This window comes from Drosophila arizonae, chromosome 2 (assembly GCF_054131065.1).
Source record: "Drosophila arizonae isolate 15081-1271.41 chromosome 2, UAZ_ARI_1.0, whole genome shotgun sequence".
In the NCBI taxonomy this organism is placed as follows: Eukaryota; Metazoa; Arthropoda; class Insecta; order Diptera; family Drosophilidae; genus Drosophila; species Drosophila arizonae.
The window spans coordinates 30,088,761-30,114,506 of NC_142922.1; the positions used below are offsets into that span (position 1 = coordinate 30,088,761).

A 25,746-nucleotide genomic window follows, 5' to 3' on the forward strand; every position below is an offset into this window, starting at 1 on the left:
GTTAGCGTAGCTCTAAAGGGGATGAGTATATATACATATATGTACATATACATATATATATACATATGTCGAATTCTTTTACAATATACGTTTATTAAATGAATTCTTCCAAATTAATGTATTCTACAGATTGAATTAATTCTACCCAAATAATTAATTCTTCCGATAAATTCTGAATTCCGATATTCGACTCGGCAACCACACCCCCAACTATAAATAGCCTCAGTAACCTAGCAAATGACTGACTATCAAAAAACTTGCGCAGGAGATTGCTAACATCATAAGGGAAGATAAGAAAAGTACAAAATAAAACATATTTTAAGAGTCCCAATTACTTTATTTTTGGGAACCAGCGAAAACAACAGGGCTTATCTTATCATCACATGAGCACAACAAAGTACTAAACAAAGATGCAAATAAAATGGTCAATAAAAGAGAAACCAAACAAACAGAAAACAGACTGTGATCCCCACAGAACGGTGCAGAGTTCATCTGTGTATATATAGTATAATGTGTTTACGTCCGATCTATAGCTAGGCGTTGAAGCTGAGCCAGTTAGCCGGATTGGTGACAGTCATTTGCTCCACCTGCTCGAGCGTTACGCCGCGCTGGAACATGCGAGGCAGAATATTCATGTGTATGTGATGATATCCGTGTCCTCCATACGAAGTCTAGAATAAAGGAAAGTACATTACAATTAACGCAATCCACCTGTGACAGAGAGAGAGAAAGAGAGAGGGAAAGAGATCTCACCAGTCGATGCTTTGTGTGGATGTCGTGCGACATGAGCAGCCTGTCCACGAGCCCCTCGTTGATCAGCTTCATGATGTTCTCAATGCGCTGTCCGTCGGATATCATGTCCACGGTGGAGTTAAGCTGGTAGTAGGACGACTCTGTGCCGAAGAGATCGTACTGCAGGTAACAGCCCAGCTTGGCGAACTCCAGCAGCTCATCCATGTCAAAGATTGTGCCTGCAAATGCAAAAGATTCATCAATACTGCAATGAGGAGATTCGTTTGTTGCTTACGATCCAAATGCGACATGACGCATTTGTTGGCCCGCCCTCCGGCCTCGAGGTAGAGCCGCATGATTTCGAAGGGTGCCTTGGAGACACGGTGCGGGTGCAGTGAGACGCCACAGCCGAGCACCTCCTGGATTTCGCCGGCGGCCAGCAGGGCGTGTCGCTCGAACTCTGCAAAATTAAGGGAGGATCATATGGCGTATGGCTTGAGTGACATTTGGCTCACCCTGGACGGGATACACGCTAGCCACCTCGCCAATGAAACCACATTTCACAATGCGACCGTTCACATCGATGCCAGTTAATATGTCCTTGGAGTACATATCCGTCATCTGCTCGACTGTCAGATTCCTGTGCGAGGCGTCCTGCGTGGCGTGTATATAATGTCCTGTGCCAGCAATGAAGTGCACGCCCGTCGTCTTGGCCAGGTCCACAATGAACTCCAGATTGGGTTTCAGTCCATAGGTGCTGTTCTCCACAATGGCGCCGCCGCCATGATTCTTATAGAGCAGCACATCCTTCCTGACCGCCTCCAGCGCCTCTTCATCGTTGAAACGCAAGTTCTCCCGGCTCGAGTACGGATACAAGCGGACGTAGCCCAACGTAGACATCTTGATCTTTTGCCGCAACTCATTCTCAAAGTCCGCCGGCGGCGGCTTATAGAAGTGCTCGAAGTCGAGAGCCACATGCTCATGGGTGAGTGTGCGACCCAGCAGGTTGGGCGTAATGCTACCCAGAACTGCAGCAGCACATCAATGCATTCGATAGATAGACCCGGCCATTGCATAGTATAATGGAAAAATTTACTTAATGCTCATTTATTGATAACGAGTCGCTTTTCAGTGACTGCAACCGCAACAGAGAGACAGAGAGAGACAGAGAGAGACAGAGAGAGCGGCTCTATCTGTAGTGTTTGCTACTCACCCGTTTGTACTCTTGACATTTCTCTGCTCTTGATTGGGGTCACAGACTGCTATCCCTTTCTCTCTCCCTAGCTTTACTCCGTATTGGAATCTCTAGTAATCTCTTGGAGTCTGCACTGTGCGTGGGCTGTGCTCCGACTGCTACTGCTCTCACGTGCGATCGCTTTGAGGGCGCTTGGGTAACTGATTGTTGGTTCGAGGCAGTGCGACGCTGGTAGCTGGCATGGAAAAACAACTCTCGCGCGTCACTGACAGACAACTGCACATATGTATGTATATAAAAATAGTCCAGTCGGTTCACTAACAGCTGTTCGCATATGTGGGACAACTGAGAAAAAGAATTTACCATAATTTATTCTATAATCTAATCTACGGAGCGTTTAGCACAGACATTCACAATTCAAGCACTTACGTACATTTTTCTATGTTTATTATTTCGTGGCTTACCATATAATCGTATCACTTTATATACCTTGTAAAACCTGATTTGCAATGCTTGTTCTGTCCCACTCTGGAAGCAAATAAATAAACAAAACAAAGCGCATAAAAGATACGAGAGTGGGCTTTAAAACACAAATCTGTGTGGCTACAAATAAATTGTAAATCAACTTATCTATCCAAGCCGACGGTGGAAAACACTAAAGACAGTGATCTCTTAGTAAAAGAAAATATCTACGTTTAAATATGGATGCACTGGCGGTATAACCTGGTTCAGTGGAAATTCGTTAATCGATCAATCTAATCTATTAATGTCTTTATTTATTTAGAGTTCTTAAATTTAAAGCTATATAGGTATTTTGTCCATTTTGAATGCCCTATGAGGCATGTACTTACTATATTTGTTAATATATAGAGATTCAACTTGAATTAACTTGATTAATCAGATGACTTAGATAAGTCGATCATAGCCGTAATCATTGTCCACTACAGACACTGAATGAGATAGCAGCTGACTGCTAGCTCTAGATCTAAATTTTATTTAGTCCAGCCATTCGCATCTTCGAATGGGCCACTCAATTTATTTTATGATATTTCAGAGTTGTAGTCGTCATTGATATAGATTATTAAAGAATTCAAAGTTGCCACGAAGTCTTATCAATACTTTAGCTGCTTGCTAATGATAATTCGATCCTAGATTAACCTGATTACTGGACTAAGAATACTTCTTATAAATTAATTTGGAAAGAATAGTTTATATAAGCAATGTTATATTAGTTTGTTCTCATTCGATGCGTGTCTTAAAAATCAGATAAAACCTATAGAAGCACAAATTTGCACAACATTGTACTTACTGTTTGTAATAGGATACGAAATATCCTTTTGAAATCTCAGGATCCACTAGTGGCTGCAAAAACTTTTGCTTAAATATTATTCATGGCATTTTCCCTTGCTGCGTCCAATATCAAATTGATATCAAATTTAAGGGCAGAAGAATCAGAGAAACATTTGATTTTAGGATATTACTTCAATCATGTACCATGTATTCTGATGATGAAATGTGGATGCTGAGAGCTGAAAGTTTAAATACATATCCCAACTAGCTAAATGTATACAATCATATATAAACATATATAATCATATATAAATAGTACAATTCATATTTGTAGACCATTACAGTAATGTCATGTACTTCATTTAATTTTCTTTCTAAAATTCCAAATACAATCTTCAGTTTTATGAATTTCTCAGAATAATTCTCTTTATTAGTTCCATTTTCTTACTTTTTTTGTATTTTGTTTTTTTTTTTTTATATTACTTATATTTAGTTTTTATCAGTTTTTTTTTTTTTTTTTGCAATTTTTCATTTATTAGATATTCATATAGTCTATATATATATATATTTATACTTAAGACGTATATATATCTTATCTGCATGTCAATGCCGCTTCCATTCATTTCTTTTCTCTTTTTATTATATTATTATAATATTTATTTCGTTTTTTTTTTTTTAATTTTTTAATTTTATTTTTGTATAGATGCTTCTGTTAGATTTACCTTAAAGCTTAGCACTTTTATATACGTTTCCCTCACTTATTTTCGACACACCCCGAACGCCAATGTTAGCCTTTCAATTTCTTATGTTCTTATGTTGCCCGGTAAAGCTAAAAACACGTTGACATTTTAATTTATTTAAAATATATAGATATATGTTTTCTTTCTTTTTGTGTTTATTTATGTTTTTTTTTAAATGTACTTCTTGGATCGTTTGGTGTTGTTGTTTTGCTCCTGTTTTATCTAGGTATTAGCACAACATATTGTTAAAAGAAAGAAAGAAAATATAAGAAACTGTTGAATTGTGGCTAAGCTGCTGACTTATTGAACACTTTCTGTGACTTTATTTAGGTAAATATATAATTAATTACATTATATTGCTATTTGCTTATATGAGAATTGCTAACGAAACTTTGTGGTCTGTCTGCCCCAAATGCCAATTGGCCATAATAAATTCCCTGCAGTCTAGTCTAGATTGTATAGCACCTCTGGGCGGGGACTTTATCGATTGGGTAAACAAAACGTGAACGAAATCAACAATAAATAACAACAGAAATAAATAAAAAGCAGAAACACATATATATTTTTGAAAATTATAGATTCGCCTTTTATTCAACATTTGTTTAAACTATTTAGGTGTGTGTATATAAATTTGAAATAATTGTTTTGTTTGTTTATTACTTTTGTGTTTGTTGAGGTGTTTCTTCTTCATTCATAGCTAATTTCCTTCTTCTGCACTATTAGAGTCACATATTATTATTATTATTAATATTATCATTATTATTATTACTGTTATTGTATATGTTATGCATTGTTTGTTGTGTTAATTAAAATAGTTGTTGCTCTTATATCTGCGCTTCCATATCTCTGTTTCCATATATGTACTATGTATTCCTATTTAGATTCAAACTAGCTTTACCATTTAGTCATTAAATATAATATAATATATGTATATATTTTCACGTGTTTTCTTTTCATTTGTCGCTGCCTTTGCGCTTTTAATTACAATTATACATTAGTACGATATAGATTCATATTATATAATTATATATAAATATATAATATAAATGTATATCATTAATAAATTTTTTTCGCGCTTGCTATCTCATTGTTATTATATCTTTTATACGTTTTTACAAACTACTTTAATTTTACTTTTTGTTTTTCTCTTAATCAGCCAACAAAATTTGAAGCCAAAAATCGAAAAATCGAGTCCGGCTAACAATTGCAAAATATGAACAAAAACGATTCTGGTAGAGGAAATACATTTTTTTTTTTTTTTTTTTTTTTTTTTTTTTTTTTTTGATTTAATAAAATGGTTTGCATGTATTTTTTATGTATTTTTTGTTGCTTTTTTTTCGTTAAGTGTCCTTAAGATTAGAAGCACAAGAGTGACTAAGAAGTGCGCCCAGCAAAAATGACAAAACTCCAATTGAAAAAAAAATACTAGAACAGCAAATACAATTAAAAGAGAGAAGAAACGTTAGTTAAAAGTAGGGGCGCTTACAATACGCTAAAAGTATGTATGCATATATATATGTATATGTATGTACGTATGTATGTATATGTGTAAATATGTATATATTGTATGTACATAAATAGTATTAGTTATTATTTGCCTTTTCACTTTAGTTAATTAATTAACATAAAAACAATTTCAACTAAAACACACTAAAGCGTTTCAAACTATATAAATTTATTATAAACTATATCTAAAGCAAAAATAAAAAAACAGAAAAAATAACCTATATATGAAATTGTTAAAATTCATGAGCTTTTTTCTTTTTGCCACGCCCACTTGTGTTGACCAGAAACCTAAATCCCTAACGCCCATTTACAGCTTCAGCTGTTCATATTGCGGGTTATCTGGTATTTCCATTTGATTTTCATTCACTTTTCTCGTTTATGTATATTTTTCATAAGTTTAGTTTTAATGCATACAATTTTACTAATTAATTTTAAATTGATTATTGAAATATATGATATACGTTTGTTTGTGTAGCATGTATATATTTTCTTTTAAGTTTTTTCTTTTTTTCTTTATTAAATTTTCAGAAAAAGTTAAATATAAACAACTAAATATGCATTGATTAAAATTAAAATGACAATTTTGCTGTTCTGGTTGTGGGTTGTCGATAATTAGCTTTCTTTTTTTATTTTCTTTTAATTACTTTTTATAGCAGTTCCTAGTTTCACGGTTTAATTTACAATTGATTTTATTATTTTAAATATATATTTAATACCACTGCTTTACAAATATGTTGTTGCTTTTTATTTGTTTTTCTTTTTTTTTATAGCTGGTTTTGTACAGTTTTGTTTATGTTGCCTATTGAAACGTTTGTTTGTTGTTGTTGTTTGTATTGTGCTTGTGCTTTCTATGAATGCAAGTTTCAAGTTTCTCTCTTAGCAAGCTCCATTGCAGTTCGCTTAGATCAGACAGACCCGAACACCACCGAATCTAATATTGCCCCTTGGTTGGTCGAACCTTTGTCTTTATCGAAGTGTTTTGTTGTTGTTAAGCAATTGCGAGGCCCTGGGACGTTTTGGTCTGTGTTTCAAGTAGCTGAATATTGTTTTTGCTCACTCTCTCTCTCTCTCTCTCTCTGTCTCTGTCTCTGTAATAGCTGTGCTACAAAGTTTCTGCCTTGATTGGGGAAGAATTTCGTTTTCAATCCGAATTTATTGCATTTACCACATTTTGTTTGATTCTTTTTTTGTTTCGTATTTTCTTGTTTAATGTCTAATGCTAACAACAAAATTTATATCTAAATATATGAATTATTGTAGATTGGTTTTAATAAAATTGTTTATAATCACTAAAAGGAAGAAAGCAAAATTAAAATATGTTTTATGTATGCCCGTTCATATATTTATATATTTTTTACTATAAACAAAGAAAAACTAAATAACGCTTAAAGCAATAAGAACCTATAAAGACAAACCATATAATATATATAGATATATATATGTATATGTATATGTGTTACAGCGCTTGCAAATTTTCTCATACCGCCAACGTAATTGACATATAAATATATAGCATAAAATGTTTATAATGTACCCCAATCGATTCGAATCGTTTAAGCTTCTTCAACAGCAACTATAAACATGTACAGCTATAACCCCATATATATATAAATATGTATATATATGTGCTCATCAGAAAAAAATAAATCAACTGAACAGTATTTATAAAATATTATGCATTTGAAATTTTGGGACAAAATTATAAAAATATATATATATATATAGTTGAAAAAGCGCAACTTGCACTGCATTCGCCTGCTTCGCTAAGCTAGTTAATTGTATTGAATTTTCGTTTTGCTTTTTTTGTGTAGGTTTATAAGAGTTTTAACACGCTGCTGCTCTCTGTCCACTTCCGTCCATCACTTCTTTGCGCCCTCACTGTGAGGCAGACATATATATATAAAGATATACATATATACGTGTGTTTTCCATTTTCTCTTATGTATTTTTTTTTCATTTTTTTCAATATTTGTCCAAAGGAATTTCTATACATTTGCTTAATTTTTTTTTTTTTTGCCTTTTTGTTTTGCTTTTTCTTTTTTTTTTTTTTAATACATATACATACATAATTAATTAATCAATAATTAAAAATTATGAAATAGTTTTTTTTTCGTAGATGGTGTTGCTTTTTTGTTGCTATTGAATTAAATTTGAGTTTAGTTTTATTTTTATTTTTTTTGCTTGCGTTTGTATTTTGGCCTTTTCGTTTCCTTTTTTTTTTTTATACATGCAACACATTACAAACACAAATTACACACGTTGGCTACATAAAATTTATCTTCTTTCGTGTAATTGTTAACAATTTGTTGATGCGTATTTTCTTGTTGCTGCGTTGCTGACGAGGCTTTCTTTGAATACAAAACATTTGCAACCTGCAATAGGAATAACAAACTAGAGGTGCTTCGATTGTTGCCGTTGTTAAATATATATCTATATATTGTTGCTTGTTGTGTGTTGTGTCACAGGTCACCGTTCTTCGTAGGCAACAACAGCCAGCGACGATTGCTTGCTAACGCGCTAATACGCGTCTGGTTTAAGTTAGATTTTATGTTGTTGGTGTTGTAATGGTGATTGTTGTTGCAGGTGTTGTTGTTGTTGCTGTTGGTGCTGCTGTTAATCTTGTTGATGTTGCTGCTGCTGCTGCTGCATCTGCATCTGCTGCGGCTGCTGCTAATAATTTTTGCTGCTGATTTTGATGGTGCCACTGCTGTGCGAACATTTTCATATATTAATGTCATTCCGAGCAGTTTCCTTTTTTTTGCTGTTGCCATTGTAGTTGTAGTTGTTCTAGTAGTAGTTGTAGTAGTTGTTGTTTTTGTTGTTGTTGATTTTGCGTGGTATTTGGTTAATGTTTCTGTACTATTGTTTCATGTTACTGTTCACATTATAATTAAATTACAATTACAATTATTTATAGTATTTATAAATACATATACATCTATATACATATATGTAATATATATATTTCTATACATATACATATACATATATATTTATATGCATGTGTGTGTGTGTGTGAGTGTGAGTGTGAATGTTGTGTTGTGTGCGTGAGTGTGTTTTGTGTTTGTGTATGCGTGTGTGTATGCGTGTGTGTATGTATGCGTATCATGTGTTTTCTTATGTTTTGGAGTTTTTTGTTTTGTTGTTATATTGATTTGTTGGTGCGTAGCGTGTGTATATATATACTATATCATAATGTGTAGTTGTTATTATTCTACGGCTACTGTTACTGGCACAATCTCTCCTCGCAATTCAAATCTTTTGAATTTTCTCGCCAACTACAACCGGATTATTGCGTCGAATCTCCTGGGCGCCATGCTCTCTGTAGTCAAAGGTGCAATTGTGTTTATCGGAATAGCGATGCACGGCACAGTATAAGCCGCCACAGCGACACTGGAAACCTGTGAACAGAATGGGGAAATAGACAACACATTAGAATATCAATGAAAACTGGATAATCAAATATATATCTATATATTGTTGTTGCCCATACCAGTTAGGCCAACCTTCTTGCGGCATTCACCACATCGGTTCTTTTTCTTCTTGGCGTCCTTGTCGTCTTCCTTGTCTTTATCATCCTGCTCACATGCGGAGGCAGCTGCTTGTGTGGAAGTATTTGGACCAGACGCCGCAATTATGGCTTCGCTATTGGACTTGGAGGCGACTGCGGCTTCCTCGGTGATTTTCTAGACACAAGAAACATGAACAAATTTAATTTAAATGCCATCAAGTCACAAATACAACAACAACAACAACAACATCGTGTGAGCAATCTGTTCCAACTACATTCCCAAACTATTCAATAAAGATTTTGGTTTTTCTATTTAGAATTTATTTTTTTATACATTATTTTAATGCTACCTGTGGGAATCTTCTTACAAGCGATCCCCCCACACCCTGTTCAACAAAAGAGACTACCTAACTAAGCGTGAATGTGTGTGAATGTGTGTGTGTCTGTGTCTGTGTGTGACTGGGTCAGCGTGTTTACCCGCTTCTTGACAACCGCATCAACAGGAGGGGATGCAATGGCCCCCTTTAAGGGTTTTCTATGCTGGACAAGCTCGTTCTTTATGGGACTTTCTTCTGTGGAGCTCGTCTCTTTAATCCGGCGCTTGCTGTGCGACGTTTGATGCTGATGCTGATGCTGATGTGGCGGCGATTGTGGTTGTTGTTGTTGTTGTTGTTGCTGAGGTTGCGGATTTGGCTGCTGCTGCTGTTGTTGTTGCGGTTGTTGTTGCTGCTGCGACGGCGGTTGTAGCTGCGGCTGGGACAAGCGATGATCGGACTTTTGTCTCGGCTTCTCGGGTTTATCGCCATTGGATTGTTCCATTGCAAGCAATTACGTCACGGGCGTGCGACACCTGAGCTACAATTAGCGCACAAACTGCGCCGTCTTATTTTTTGGCTGCGCTTTTTAGGAGTAAAATATCCCGTTTTATATCCGGCTGTATGGAGTAGGCTAGACGCGGACACGGTCTGATTGCAGTCACCACCGGTTGGCGATTGCTTGTGCCGGCCTTGATGCGGGACTTGGTCAGCCGTTTGGCCTTGCGAGCTACGCCAGCTACGGACGGCTTGGCGGCTAAGGGCGGTGGTGCCTTGCGACCGCGCGCAGTTGCCACAGGCTCGACGTCTATGGCCGCGCCACTATGTTGCACGTTGCGGCGCAGGACAGAGCCGGACTTCTGTGATATGGATAGCTCAAGCTTGCTCGCGACGCTCTTTCCGCCACCCGACGAGAGCGGGCGGTTGCGCTTGAGCTTCTTAATGGGCTTTTTGAGATGCAGCTCGCCTATGCGCGTCTTCTTGTCGGTGGCCGGAAAGGTGTGCACGTTAGTCGAGAATTTAACCTTGCGGGAGCCGCTGGCCTCAGCTTTGCCACTCCTCCCAATTGGGGCGATCACCGACGCACCAGCGGTCTTTCGTGACAGTGAACTCTTTTTGACTTGACAATCAGCTATGCTCAAAGACGGCGGGACACGAGCTGACTTGGCACCAGAGCCAGAGGCGCTACCGTTGCCTGCCTTACGGATTCCTCCGTCCGCTAAGGAGGTGCATTGCAGCGCCGGAGTGGGAGATGAAGGGAAAACAACATTAATGCTACTGCGCAATGCCTATGGGATAGGGAGTAGAGGAACTGCATCATATACCCTTTGGTGTGACTGAGCTGCCTACTCTCACTGGTACACGTACGGGTCTGGGTGGCGTCTGTGCTCCGGCCTTAACACGCGCCACCTTCTTGCGCTTGCGGCGATGCACTGTCGTCGGCACGGAGCACGAGCTGCCCTCCAAACCAACGTTTACCGGGCTAGTGGCATCTTTGCGGACTGAAGGCTTGCGAGAACCCCCCAAGTTAGGCATTCCTTTTAAATTTCGGATTTTTATGGAGAAATTTTGTGAACCGAAACACTAAACCAAATGTTGAAAGTCTACACATACTACGATACATTTCGCCTTGTGCCCAAATAACTGATGTTAAACTCAAAGGTGTCGCCACCTGAACATGCACACACTTATTTAACACATGCTCTAAGAGACTCTGATCCTGAGGAGGAATTGCTCAAGGGAGTAGAGTCAGGTATCGACTAAACCAGTCATTTCTACACCTTCATATATCCTCATATATGAGTACTACCCATGTTTCTTTGGTGATCTGCTAAGATCTCTACTCTTATGCTATTCTTAATTTCTATAGGCTTTAAACGACCTGTAAATTGTTATGCAGCTGAAAAAACTAGCAGCTAGTTAGCAAACTACAGGTGAACAATAAATATAAATAGATTTTCAAGTCGTAGTTTTCTACAATAGATTGATATTGTAATGATTATAATCTTAGTTGTAACTCAAATTTGCACGGAATTTCTTCTTTCTTTACAATTGCCTACCAAAAACGATAGTGACCACAATATGTCAATATATATTATCATAATATCCTATAGCAATTACATTATTAATAGTATTAATATCTATGTAATAGAATAGAATAATCCGCCTTTATATTACTTCAATTTACTATTCACAATCATAATAAAATGAATAATTTATGCAATTAACCGTGATGTATGTATACGGACTCCATATATATATTTATATGGAATTTCAACTTAAAAAATTTTAATAGGTTCTATCTAACACGTATAGTAATTTGCACCATCAAATGTTTTAGCTTAAAAAGTATCTTATGTAGATATCAATTTCCATCACTTAATGTATTTAGCTTAGTTTAAACTTATTGCATCTTAAATGATCTATGTGATCTGGTGATATTACTTGATAATTGCAGACAATATTATTCTATTGCTTGATTCGTAAGCTGTGAAATGTGAAAGATACAGCAGGTGCGAATGGGTGAGCAAAAGTTGAGTGCAGTTGGGGAAACAACAGTTTTGATTCACTGCAAAGCAGCGGATGCTATAGACGTGGTTTCGTAGCGTTCTCAGAATAGGGCGAATAGCGGGGAGCAATATAACAGACACGATTCACGAGTTTGTAATCAATTGGGTTTACCTTGTCAACTCCGCCGTAGTTTGCAGCGACACGTGGCCAGCACAGCCAACACACACGATGCACTGTTACACTGAACGTTTCCTTCTATATCTTACACATACAAGTTGTTTACACTATTTCACTTATAAGAAGACTAAATTTATATCCGAAAAACAAAAAAATTTGTGACTGACTGATGAAAAATACAAAGAAATCAGAGGCGTCCCCAAACTGCTTGGCCTACTAAAGGAGCCGGAACAAGAAAGCCCACATCGATGATGGCTTTAACATGGGACTCACCTCTTTGATATCACTGTGTGATTGCTGTAAGCTCTGTACCGTGGGCTGTGCAGTGTGGGTTGTTGCGATGACCGGACTGAATGTGGGGCTAGGCTGTGGGCTTGGAACTGACACAGGTGTGCTGCTCACAGGTGGCTGTTGCTTTTTTCTAAGCGAGTCCTACAAAAATAGGGATCCAAATGTTAATATGTGCGCGGCTTCTCTCAAAAATTGATTCGTGAGCAACGGCGGCTCTTTCCATACTTACCTTGTAGCAAACTGAACACAGACCATCTGTAGCGGGATTACCATAGAAACCGCATCCCGAGCGGCACATGGGCTGCATTGGATTTGATTCACGTTCCATTCTGGCTGTATCAAGTTTATGAAGTTTTATATGTGTGTGAGTTTTTGATTGTGTGCGTGCGTCTGCGTCTGTGTCTGTGTCTGTCTCTGCGTCTACGTGTGTGCGCGTAAGTTTCAATAAATTACTCCACAACGATGGATCAACGATGGATCGACGATGGAATCGTCTATACGTCTTTGTTGTTGTTGACTTTCGCCCAGCGAAATATGTTTTGATTATTTCCTGTTGCTGCTGCGGCGTCAGCAACTTCGACTGCGTTCCTTTCGCCTCGTGTTTGTTTTCTTGATGTTTTATTATATATAATCAGTTCGTATTACTGTTTACTTAACTAGCTTCCGTCCAAATAATAATTAGCTTGCTTCGTGACTGACACGCGGAGCAACTAGAGTTTTTCAATCCAATCGTTAATCTGCAAAACAAATTCAAAGTAAAAGTCGATTAGTTCAGTTGCCAACACGAAATCGCACTAAAAAATACTCGAAAAACAAATGCGAAATTGATGTATAAAATACATTCGATATATCATTGCTTTTTTTTTTTTTTTTTTTGAAGTAAATACTATGAGTTATGTCAAAGCTCCACCTAGGTATACAACCTTCAAGATCGAACAATCGGATATGCAAATGCATTTCGTCAATTATTTAATAAAGAAAATAAAAAATACATTTTGTATTTAGCTGCGGCGATTGTTTTTCAAAAGAAACAATAAAGTTGTAAACAAAACAAAAACACTCAAAGAAGAGAGCGCAAAAGTAACGATTGCGTTGGGCCATAAACAAACAAAAATTACATCTGGTTTTTTTTGGTTCCTCTTCAAGGCTGTCAACATACACATACACATACATACTTGTGTGCACACCGATATAAATAAACAAGATCCATGCACGCACACAGGCACTCATAAATACGATCCACTCACGCACACACACACACACACAAGCAAGCCACAAAATAACAGAGAAATAAGTTAGACTCAAACCAGTTTCAACCGACACAAAGCCATCCACATTAGAGAGGTGAACAGACAAAGACCAACAGAGAGACTGAGAGAGAGAGAGAGAGAGAGAGAGATGGAGAGCTAGAGAGTTAGAGAGTAAAGATATGGAAAAAGAGAAATAAAGAAATACTTCAGCAGAGTGATAAACAGCAAATTAAACAAGTTATATATATTTTTTCAATTTTGCTGGCACAAACAGGTCCATCTAGTTGATTCAAAACTGTATATCGAATACAAAACAAATGAACATATTATAGTATATATCGATATTTCGATAAAAAAAAAAGTACTTCCAAACTCTGTATATCTTACAATAACTTTCCCAGCTTATTAACTAAAGAGAAACTCTATAGCCAATGGCTTGGTTCCAATTGGCTAAACAATTGTAATCGATATCATTATTAATACAATCGCATACATATTCTTATAATAAATATAAATAAATCTATAAAACACTGCAAAATTAGAGGCTTTCTGTGTATCTTTGTACGTATTTGCCTTATAGTATTACAAATTCCTATTCTGAGAAAAGACTTTTAAAGACAATATCATAACTCAACAAAAGCTACGTGCTTCTCTTTAACTTTTATTTAATGTAAAAACGGTTTCGGTTAAAGTATCCTTTCGTGTTTTAGCAGAGCTGATCGAGATAATTTATATATACATATGTATATATGTATACTAGTCTTTATGGTTTCAAGCCATCCAGTCCTCGTTCTTATTGCAGTATGATTTTGCAAAAGTAGACGTTTTTATGATAGTCGACTGCTGTTAATTTCATAGTTACGTACACATGTATATACATATGCATTTGTATGATATGGCATATATCTGAATGTGTGGTTGATTTCCTGCTGTTGCGGTTAATTTAAAGCAAAAACAGCTGTCAGTCAACGATACGCTTCTCTCTCTCTCCCTCTCTTTTTCTCTTTGGCAATCACCCCAGACATGAAAATGTCAACTGCCAACACACATACAAACACACATGTGTAAAAGCAATTCCCCACACGTTCCCAATTACGTTTAAACACATTGAGCAAGCAAAAGCAAGAAAGAGAGAGAGCAGCTGTTAACGAACGAGAGCTTACACACATACACAAGCACACCCTAGACACCACACCATGCGCAGCGCCAAATATTTGCCTGCGAAGCGAACAGAAAAATAAAATGAAAATGTATTTCTGATTACCAGAAGCTTTGCACTGCTGTTTTCTGTTATGTGTGTTCATTTGCTTTTTATACTTATTTACGTATTGTATTCTAGCGTATATACCCATATATTTTTATTTATACGTCTGCTAACAGTATGTTATGAACTATGTAAACTAAAGTGAGTGAGCACATAAACGTTTATGGCGCTTTACCTATGTACATAACAGAAAGGAAATCATATGACAGTTTGGCTCTATGATTAACAGATGACTGAATGTGTCACTCACTCAACGTGATGTGACGTCACTGTGGCTCTCATTAAACTTAAAATATCACACAACTGAGTTGCTCAGCAACAAATGTACGTACGTACGTGCCTATGTACATATGGATGTGAAAACATGTGTGTGCCAAATGCGCATTTGTGAGCATTGCATAAGAAATACATAATAACAGTGCCAAGTACTAACTGCAAAGCATTCAACAGCATAAACAAACGTATGCTGTCCGGAGATAGCAACAAGTTAGACAATTGGCGGGGAGTCATCGACTTGAGAGCCACCCTGTACAGGTATACGTGATAATATTAAATATTTATAAATATGTAAATATTTATTTATATTTATAAATAAAACATTTTAAACAATCTTAACACATTTTATGAATACAGGTTATACAAATATTAAAGTGAACACGAATTCCATAAGTAAGTTAATTATTCAATACAACTGCAATGTAGAAGCTCAGTCGGTCGTGTTGCGTTATTAAGTAAACAGGATTCTTAGCACTGTAATATTAAAACGGTAATACGCGAATGAGACTAAAACAAAGTAAAGGTTAATGTGCCGTTGACCTGTATTTAAATCATGAAAGTTACAACAGGAAAAATGAAGGGGTGAGCAGAGCAGCATAAAAGGTAAGGAACGACATTGTGGGCAAGAACACAAAAAAACACATACAAAGGGAGAGTGAGAGACAGACACACAAACACATACACACAGACGTAAACAGACATGCATGGACATACGCTTGTTGACTGCGCTTGAGTCATTTTTACATATTAATGAAGGAGTTAAGCGACCAGAGAACAACAGCTACAACAAACCAAACGTCGAGCAAGAAGCTGATGAAATGCACAGAGGAACAAACATCAGCGGCTTCAAGCTGCGCCGCACATTGAATTATTAAAACTTTATTAAAAAGAGCACAAAAAGAAGATCTGGAGAGAGCGAGTAAACAACATGGCGGACATCTGAGCTTGGCCCATGAATGAGCTTTAAAAGCCATGTCGAAGAATGCGCCACTCTTCCGGCCACAAATCAAGAGTAAGAACTCAAACAAGCAAGAAGGGGCATCCACTATAGCACATACAAATAATCAATCAACGTGCTATGCTTAGTCGAAGATAAAGCTGGCAATTTAAATGGCTTTCAATTCCACCAGCAAGGCATCACAAATTAACGGCAAACGAAAAGACATATGCTCCACAAGAGAGCACACACCTTAAGAAGCTCTTTGCTGGCTACCTCCAGGGGTCATTATTCACGATAAAATTGCAAACTTATAAATTTGCGTGAACAGATGTTAATAACATGAGAGCTCCAAAGGCAACTAAACAGTGTTATTTAACAGACATATTTATTCCTTACTCATTTCAACCTAAATACATATTCAGGTTATATTTATTGATTATTATTATATTGATTTCAAAATTAAGAAAACAATTTCTTTTTAGATTAAATTTAATTGCTTAGCCTTAAGGTGCGGTACTGTAAATGTTAATAACATAACGGATTCAATGCAGAAAATCTGTTTAACAGATAAATGCACTACAAATAAGCCACAGGCACAAAGCAAAGTTTGTAACACCTGTCTCAAATTATGTCTGTGGATCGCTCTTTGTATAAACATACAGTGGGTCAAAAAAGTATTGGCACACTTGAAAAATCGAACTTCTAAGAGCTGTAACTTTTTTTTGAACACAACTATAAATAAATTAAAAACGGCATTTATTAAATCCATGTTTTCTAATAATATTTAACAAAAAAAAAAATTTAATTTCTTGTTTGGTTCACTTGCAGAGAACCAAAATATAAATATAGGCACAAATTTTCGTAAAAAAAGTATTGGCACACACTATGTTCTAGCTTACGCTTTCGTTGCTACAACCGTAAACTACCGTTATTTTTCATTCCTTCTTTTACACATCGCTTCGTTTTGGTTGTTGCACGTGTTTGCAATAACTTCTAATCGAAAATTTAAGAGAGCAAGAGAAAAATGGCTAGAGGTGCAGAAATTTCTTTGGAAATACGGAAATTAATCATTAAACTGTATTTAGAGAATAAATCTTATCGTGAAATTGGCACTCTTGTAGACAGATCATGGTCTAGTGTGAGAAATATTATTATGCATTACACACAAACGGGAAAAATAGCTCCAGTACGCAGATCAGGCCGGCCTAAAATATTAACAGAACGCCAGGAACGGATTGTGGTGTCCACAGTTGCCCAAAATCCACATACTTCGGCTGTGAAATTATGCGAGAGCCTACAAGAATCTTTTGACAGTAATTTCACCCCACAAACTGTTCGAAATACCCTGCATAATGCCGGGTATCATGGTCGTGTTCCTAGGCGCAAGCCTTTTATTTCGAAGGTGAACAAGAAAAGGAGGCTAGAGTTCGCCAAACAACACATAAATCAGCCGGATTCATTTTGGAACACAATTATTTTTAGTGACGAATCTAAATTTAATCTCTTTGGGTCTGATGGAGCGCAAAAAATTTGGCGGAAACCTATGAAGGAGCTTCAAGAAAATAACTTGCTCAAAACTGTTAAGCACGGTGGAGGCAATGTGATGGTTTGGGGGTGTTTTGCTGCTTCTGGAGTTGGAAACTTGGTATTTATTGATGACACTATGGACAAACATGTTTATAGAGACATTCTCAAAGAGAATTTAAGTCCAAGTGTTCAAAAACTAGGTCTCAGTGGCACTGATTGGCAGTTTCAACAAGATAATGACCCAAAACATTCGTCATATCTTGTGCAGGAGTGGCTCATATACCACTGCAAGCAGTTTAAAACACCACCCCAATCACCGGATTTGAATCCCATTGAGCACGTATGGCACCTCTTGGAAAGGAAGATTCGATCACACCGAATAACTTCGAAGAATTCTCTAAAAGAGGCCCTACGCGCTGAGTGGGCGAAAATCACCACCTTTGAAACGTCAAGGCTAATAAGTAGCATGAAGAGACGTTTGCAGGCAGTTATTAAGTCAAACGGAGGACCTACCAAGTATTAGGGTGATTGAGTGACGATGGAAAAGATTGTTTACGTCAATTGTGCCAATACTTTTTTTACGAAAATTTGTGCCTATATTTATATTTTGGTTCTCTGCAAGTGAACCAAACAAGAAATTAAATTTTTTTTTTGTTAAATATTATTAGAAAACATGGATTTAATAAATGCCGTTTTTAATTTATTTATAGTTGTGTTCAAAAAAAAGTTACAGCTCTTAGAAGTTCGATTTTTCAAGTGTGCCAATACTTTTTTGGCCCACTGTATATACACAGCCACATAAACACACATACTCATACATATAGAAGGAAACAAACCAACTCGACTGAATGAAATTTGACTGTTTCGGAAAAAAAGGAATGGCAATGGCTATGTCAGTTTCTGGTTGCCTAAAACTGGTTAGCTCAACCTCTTCTGCAGAGTGCAAGAGTGAGAGAGCTCTATGTGAACATTTTAGGATGAGGAAAGCAAATAATAACAGAGGAAGATCTGAAAGGATGCAGCTAAAGGGAATTACCTTGAACTTTTTATTGGCCGCTATCCAAGACAAAGACAGAGATGGAAGACAGCAGATGAGATGAGACACATCATGGTGCTGGCAGCATCAACAATATGGCGAGTACCCGACACAAACACACATACATTCATACACAGACTGTAGCCGTGCACATACATATACATTCTTAACAAAAGAATTAATACAATTACTAAAACTATGTAGAATGAGCACACAAATACCCTTGAAACTATATTAACCAACGCGATCACAGCATAAAATCTTTGTTAACTAAACAATTAAGAATGCTCTAGGCAATTCTTTCAAATTATTGCCAAATATATATCTACTTGCACACAAGCGTACATATTGTAGATAAACAGCTGCGGTCATAAAAATAGTAGTAAATAGTAATAAGCATCTAAATTAAAAACAATACATATTAATCTTAATATTTATCTCAAATTGTTTTCAAAATATTGCGCTTATCACTAAGTTTATTTGTCCAACATTTATTGCATTACTATTTTTATGACTTCCGCTTTATATCTACCTAAATATGTATACACTCATGCATACATAGCCGTATCCATCCACTTATATATGTCTGAATTATGTTGAATCGATCGAATAATTAATAAATATTTTGAAGCCACATGAGCGGAAGATATTGTATCAAACTTTTGGTTTATTATTATTTTTTTGTTTTCAAATTTATGAGTGTCAATAATTTATTTCAGCTAAACACACACTACATACATGCATACTCGTATATACACCTTGTATGAATAATGTGCTTGGGCATCTGTATATATGTATTTACACACAGGCCATAAACAATAAAAAGTAATAATAACATTCAGACGCAGCTCCAACATCTCAGACTCTCGGCCAGACGGTCAGAACCGTGCAAACGAGCTCTCGACTCGACTCGCTCCTGCTGCTGCTGCTGCTCCTGTTTCATCCACGCCACAGGTTGCACCACACTTGCACACACACATATATACATTGGAAAAATAAACAGCTAGGTGTGCACTTGGCAGGCAGTCTGCGAGAGTGTGTATGTGTTTTCACAAAAGGATCCCCCTCCCTTGAATAATTCTCATGTTGCCGAGCTGCTGCAGCAGCAACAGCGCAGCCGACGACTCACTTTACAATTACACACACACACACACAGAGTTTTGTAGAAAGATTAATGGAAATCGCATGGGAAAATGAAATATGAGAAACTCTACAAAAGTAGCTCTCAGCAACTGAGAGGAGGTGCGGGAAAAGAGAGAGGGAACGGCAAGTCAATGAGAATAAGGTTTAATGCGAGCACACAAGGTTCACGTTGACAACTAACCACCACCACCACCACCACCACCACCATGAAGATCGTGGGGCGTTGCCATCGTTTTCGTGCATGGCACGAAAGCATGAAGAGCTGGAGGAGCAATGTGTGGAGCGGAACTAATCGCCATGCGAACGAAGTTCATTGTAATAAAAAAATATAAAGACTAAAGAAAAGAAGGAACTAAATAAAATAATAATTCAAACAGAATCCTATAAAGTCTACTATTTGTGAGAAAAGATCGTCATAATTTCCACTCGGATCACTGATTTAAATGTGAAGCCCAGAAACGACTCAATTAAATTCAGTGAATTGTTTGGAATTATGAAACAAATTTAAAAAAAAAAAAATAAATAAAAAAAAAAGTAAATAAAAAATAAAAATAAAAAAAAAAAAAACAAAAAAAAAATTATAATAATAAAATAATTTAAAATGTACTTCAATCTTCGATCTATATGTTTAAAGCACCAACAGAAATGCACTCAATAATTTACCTTGGATTATAATTAATAATTTAATAGCGTAATTTGCTTTTTAAAATTAAAGTTATTTATTTTAATTTAATTTTATATTCATTTATTACTGCTACTTTTTATTTTTATATACCCATATCTTGTTTTCTATATACATACGTGTTTATTTACTTTGTACTTTTCACACAGCATCCCTCTCGCGCTTTGAAGGTCACTCCAATGCATTAAACTTTGCTCAGTGACTTAAATGGTTATTGACCCAAGCCAGAAGAGACAATTTAAGACATGACAGACTCAAGCATACGAATCGCGGAAACCTCCAAATTGAACTAGCTATATATCTATAATATGTATGTGTACGGGTATATATTTTCGACAACCTCTTTTGTGCTATTGAACTTTGCCGCTGTCGCTTGAACTTTGCAGCAACAACTGAAGGCTACGGCGTACAGCTGCCAGCTGAGTCAGTGACGTTGACGTCAGCTCTGTGGGAGAGCAGAGTTGGGGGCGTGTCATTGACAACAAAGCGCACAAAGTTCATATCATTGATATTCATTAAACACATTACATCGGATACATATATACGTACATGCGTACCGTACGCATACATACATAACCGTACACATACATAGCTGTAGTCTAAGGCAATGAACTGTAGGCAGGAGACGCGACCACAAAGGCAGAGACAAAGAAGACCAGGGCGAGGCATTCGTCAGGGTGCGAAAACGACAAAGAAGAAGCAATGCAAAAGCCAAAAGGAAGGCAGACAGGCAAACTACAAAAACAAGAAAAAGACAAGGTTTCGCTTTTCATCTGCCTTCGCTAACGGTACAGGCGAGAGTTGACTGTTGCCATAGAAGCAAGGCAATGTGGTGAATATACCTATACAGCACAGCGCTGCTTCGACTGTGGTGAGAAACAAGCAAGCATACAAAATTAAAGCTGGTCGCTGGGGCGGGTGCTGGGCAACCGTTTTACGCATTAAAGTTCCACAAGTTCCACGGATGGAGTCAAAGTGGACACTGGAAGACACTTCAGAAGGCTAGCGGATTTAACGGGGCGGTAATGTATTTTATTCGATGTCATCATTTTAATTCGAACTGAATGTCAAGGGTAAAGACAACAATCGATTACTTACGTTAAGGCCGTAATAGGCCCCAAATGAAACAATTTCAAAGTTTGCGCTGCAAGGTAGATATGAAAAGCATAAAGAATAAAAGCAACTTTATCTCCTAATATATATGAATGTAAATGTAATGCCATATGTACATATTAATTGAGTTAAATACATTGATAGAAACGGAAAACAATTGCATAAGCAAGCAAACACAAACTTGAGATACAGCGATGTCTGTAGCGATTATACAATTATACAAAGATTCATCTGTATTGATCAGAGAGAATTAAGCACTAAAAATAGCTTAATACAATCAAACAACGAAACTCTCCGACGTCGTCCCCTGTGCAATGCTTGCCTAAGCTCAAAAAATTTTCAACTATGTTGTTTTCTTTATCCATGTAAAAAAATAAATGTATTATTAATGTTATTAAATACAAGTATGTATCAAAAATGTTTAATGATTGGTTTTACCCAATGGGCGGTTATAGCTCACATTTCAATCCATCATTCAGCATTTGTCAAAAGACATTAGCTACACTTTGTACTAGACTAATAAGCACTCCCTCTCTCTCTCTCTCTCTCTCTCTCTCTGTCGCTCTATTTATATTTAGTAAGCAGTTATAGAACACCAACACAAAAGCACTTCAATAATGCTAAGCTTTATTGTTGTTTTGCTGCTGCTGCTGGCAGTGCAAAAGCCCCAGTCAGAGGGCGTGCGAGAAGACAGAGACAGAGACAGCGATCACAGTTAGTGCGTATTGCGTCGTGCGGGACGGCCGAACGGCGGAGTAGAACCATTTACACGCGACCTAAAAACAAACCAGCAGACCAACAAAAAATGAGGTCGTGGCCATCCACGCGTCGCTATGGTGTCGACGGCGGCAGCGACGACGGCGGCGGAGGCAAGAGACGGCCCGAGCAGCTGACACAGACGTCGACGTCGAAGTCAACGCCGACGATGACGCGCGCTTATCATCTATTTATATGTATGTGAGTGCAAGAGAGACAAAAACAGATGCGGGAGGGAGAAAGCGCAAGTTGACAAAAATATATATGCAGTACTTGACTTGTAACTACCCTGTAAATTCAATAAATTATAATTTTAGAATGTATAAGGTCTGTCTTATATATTGTATATTTTTAAGTATTTATACAAATTTCTTTTATTAATGTCCATTTAAAAATAGAGAATCACAAGACCTGTGTCAGCAATTAGTTCAGAGAGAGCTACAAATATTATACTATGTGAACGAGACGCTGACGACAGCGGGAACTTGTTTGTTTTTATTTTGTTATTTGTTTTGCCTTCGTCATCATGACTTCACATACACACACCTACACATACATAGACACGTCTGTGTGTGCATGAATATGTATGTAAAGCGTATGTATATAGAGATACATATATACGTAGCCATCTTAATGGGAAATGTGTAATACAATTTGCATAAATTTATAGCAAACAAAATATATACATTTTCGAGAGGCTGCCAAATAATGACAACTGTTGTTTATGGACTTTCGAATGGTAAACAAAACCGAATTCTCTTGAAAATTAGTCATAGCATTTGAAGTTCATTAAAGTTCGCTCACTCGACTTGGACTTGGACTCGAACCCAGGCTAACCAACACTCGACTATAGAGCAATGAACTGCATGGTGTATATAGCAGATGTATATAAATATTATTTCAAGAATGAATCAATACTAACAAGTCGATTAGCTGATTTGACTATTATTAAATGAAATGTGTGCTTATGAAATGCATTAAACATTATCGCAATTCGATTTGATTTCCAATTGATTTCGAAGCACAGCTAACGGAAAGCCCACTCGAATGACTTCCGGAGTAAAATACACATCAGGTATTACAGGTAATTAATGGCAATAAATATGCGCTTGCATTCTAAATCTTGAATCTATGTAAGCGGGAATGTGGTACACGGACTAGGACTTGACTGAACCTGACTTGATTACAGGATATTCAATGGTAGTGCACTTTTTAAAATATTATGTTCAGACATGGGCATTAATCAATTGTGTTCATTCAAAACATATACATATTATATATATGTATTCATTATAACAGTAGCGACGTGTATAATTTTACTTATTTGTTACACTGGCGTAAAACGTGCTCGCGATAATGTACAGAGCAATAATAAGAGCGATAAGGGCCAGACTCGATACACGTGCCGTACTCAAATGCGGGCCGAGTAAATACTAAACAAACACGATTAGAAGATGCCCAAGTCTACTGCAACAATTGAAACACTCATATAACACACGTATAGTCAATATGTACAAACAACAATATGAAAAACTTTTGTTAAAAAATACATATTCTATACATATCCTTTATTTTTTATTTCTTTTTATTTTTTACTTTTGTGTTTTTTAATAATTGTTTTTTTTTATATATATATAATATATTATTATTATTTTTATTATTATTATTATTAATAAAATTTATTATTATTATTAATAAAAATTTATTTAATTTAATTTTTTTTTATATTTCATATTTATTACTGATTGAAACAAACTCCTCTTTATCTTTATATATTTTGTTGTTCGTCATCTCTCTTTAACTCAATATATTTCCCTACACATTTAGAATTAATTATGGCTTCACACACACAACAAATAGTGTAATCAAGTGTTAATCAGCAGCTCGAGATTTTCGTAACGCCCAACAAAAAAGTGAGTTTAGCATATGAACGCTAACTACCTATTGGGTAAGTGAACATATAGCTTAGCTCTGCTTAAATATTAGTTTAATATAGAAATAATAATAATAAATTCCCTTTTCCTTCCCACTAAAAGAACATTAGATATATCGATGCAACAACAATCGATAGGCCAAAAAAAAAACGCATCTATCGCTACGTCTCAGCAACACATGAGAAAAATTCTAGCACCGTATACCCATACACAGACGCGTCTATCAACATATGGGCACATACGAGAATGTGCATATGTAGGGACGCACACACGTATGCACGAATAGTGTCAATTGGATTTGCATATGGCAGAAAAAAACAAAAAAAAACAAAAAATATGCCCTCATCGAAAACAAATGTCGTGTGCCCTCATAAATGTGATGCGCCGCCTCTGCCTGATAAGAAATAATAGATAATGCGTGTCAGGCAAATATTATTGCTGACTTATGGCGCTGTGACTCGCCCAAACGCAAATGTACATGCATGTATGTTTGTATGTGTATGTGTGTTTACATAAATGTATGCGTGGTGGTGACTCATCCAGCAAGAGAACAGCACACAAATTTCTAATCATGAACTGCATTCTGCTATTCATATTCGTATGAGTGTGCGGGTGTGTATGGAAAGTAATTGCAAGCAAAAGAAAAGTGAAGTTTAACGTTTTACATCACTGGAAATTGATTTACATTGTGTGAGTTGGCAAATGAAATAAGCTGAAGTGCCACCAACGTCCTTGATCATATTTTGGCAAGGAGAAAATTGTTGATATTATAGCGAAAGTTGTATCACTAAAAACATACTGCAAAATGTCGAAAATAAAAGTTAAACAAACCACACTTGACCACTTCGTCGATGTACATATATGTGCACTCATACATACACATATTTAAGTGCAAATAAAATGCGAAGGTTAAAGCTTGCGGTTGAATCGATGTATATATGTATGTTATACACACAAACATACATAAATATATGTATGCCCACACATTGATTGCAGTATGTACGAGTACTGGTGATTTTGTCTACTACTATTTTATCAGACTTTGGCTTTCATTTTCTTTGCTTGAACTGCGATTTATTTTGTTTTACGCGACATGGCAACGTCTGTTCTATGACATTGCATATAAAGGCACACACACAGTCTCACATAGATGGATACTCTTGTGTGAGCGCGTGTGAAAGAGCGAGAGAGAAAGAGTATGAGTGGTGAGCTCAGTGCTGCGCTCATGTTGAAATTTAGCTGTTAATGGTGGTGAATAAGCGCGAGAGAGTGTCACGACGACGTAGGCGAAAATTTAATAATTTTTTCATCAGAAATGCTTAAGTAATGCACTTACTTTGAAAGTTTCTTGTAGTAATTTGAATTTATTGCAAGTGGTTAAGCATTTAAAACAAAAACGCCAGTTTTGTTTGAATCACAGTTGAATTTTTTTAATGATTTAGTTGGTTTTGCTCCTTTTTTATTTTTTCTTTTTTCACAAATAATACAGATGTAAAAATTTCTGATCAATTATAAGCTTTTCGTGGGAAATTGCACAGTGCAGGGGCAAATACAAATT

General features: G+C 36.4%; 4 protein-coding genes and 1 long non-coding RNA gene across 16 annotated transcripts in view; 2 read left to right on the top strand and 3 right to left on the bottom strand.

Moving 5' to 3' along the window:
* Nucleotides 1-7,523, top strand: part of FER (tyrosine-protein kinase Fer) — a 46,802-nt gene extending 39,279 nt beyond the window's left edge. For all 10 annotated transcript variants that reach the window (XM_089461956.1, XM_089461955.1, XM_089461953.1 and 7 more), the window contains one exon: nt 130-7,523. The gene's annotated coding sequence lies outside the window, so the exon portion shown is untranslated. The remainder of the gene's footprint in view (nt 1-129) is intronic.
* LOC108609154 (phosphotriesterase-related protein) lies at nt 315-2,087 on the bottom strand. The gene is made up of 5 exons (XM_018000868.2): nt 1,946-2,087; nt 1,248-1,760; nt 1,028-1,192; nt 754-971; nt 315-671 (listed from the first exon to the last, which is right to left on the bottom strand). The coding sequence occupies exons 1-5, from the start codon at nt 1,962-1,964 to the stop codon at nt 534-536; spliced, it is 1,053 nt and encodes a 350-aa protein (XP_017856357.1). The 5' UTR covers nt 1,965-2,087; the 3' UTR covers nt 315-533.
* On the bottom strand, nt 5,197-25,666 carry drn (zinc finger AN1-type doctor no). 2 transcript variants are annotated; one of them, XM_018018904.2, is made up of 5 exons: nt 25,525-25,666; nt 12,497-13,004; nt 12,250-12,408; nt 8,957-9,149; nt 5,197-8,864 (listed from the first exon to the last, which is right to left on the bottom strand). In XM_018018904.2, the coding sequence occupies exons 2-5, from the start codon at nt 12,593-12,595 to the stop codon at nt 8,716-8,718; spliced, it is 600 nt and encodes a 199-aa protein (XP_017874393.1). In that variant the 5' UTR covers nt 12,596-13,004; nt 25,525-25,666; the 3' UTR covers nt 5,197-8,715. The 2 variants fall into 2 exon arrangements, with proteins under 2 accessions (XP_017874393.1, XP_017874392.1); XM_018018903.2 differs by lacking the exons at nt 12,250-12,408; nt 12,497-13,004; nt 25,525-25,666 and adding an exon at nt 9,452-9,793.
* LOC108621526 (uncharacterized) lies at nt 9,858-10,912 on the bottom strand. Its single transcript, XM_018018905.2, has 2 exons — nt 10,614-10,912; nt 9,858-10,507 (listed from the first exon to the last, which is right to left on the bottom strand). The coding sequence occupies exons 1-2, from the start codon at nt 10,822-10,824 to the stop codon at nt 9,858-9,860; spliced, it is 861 nt and encodes a 286-aa protein (XP_017874394.1). The 5' UTR covers nt 10,825-10,912.
* LOC149270719 (uncharacterized) lies at nt 14,788-22,580 on the top strand. Of its 2 annotated transcripts, XR_016268534.1 has the most exons (4): nt 14,789-15,315; nt 15,415-15,660; nt 20,535-21,902; nt 22,077-22,580. It is a non-coding gene; the product is annotated as an uncharacterized LOC149270719 (long non-coding RNA). The 2 variants fall into 2 exon arrangements; XR_016268533.1 differs by lacking the exons at nt 20,535-21,902; nt 22,077-22,580 and having other exon boundaries at nt 14,788-15,315; nt 15,415-17,959.
* Nucleotides 25,667-25,746: the final 80 nt, after the last annotated feature.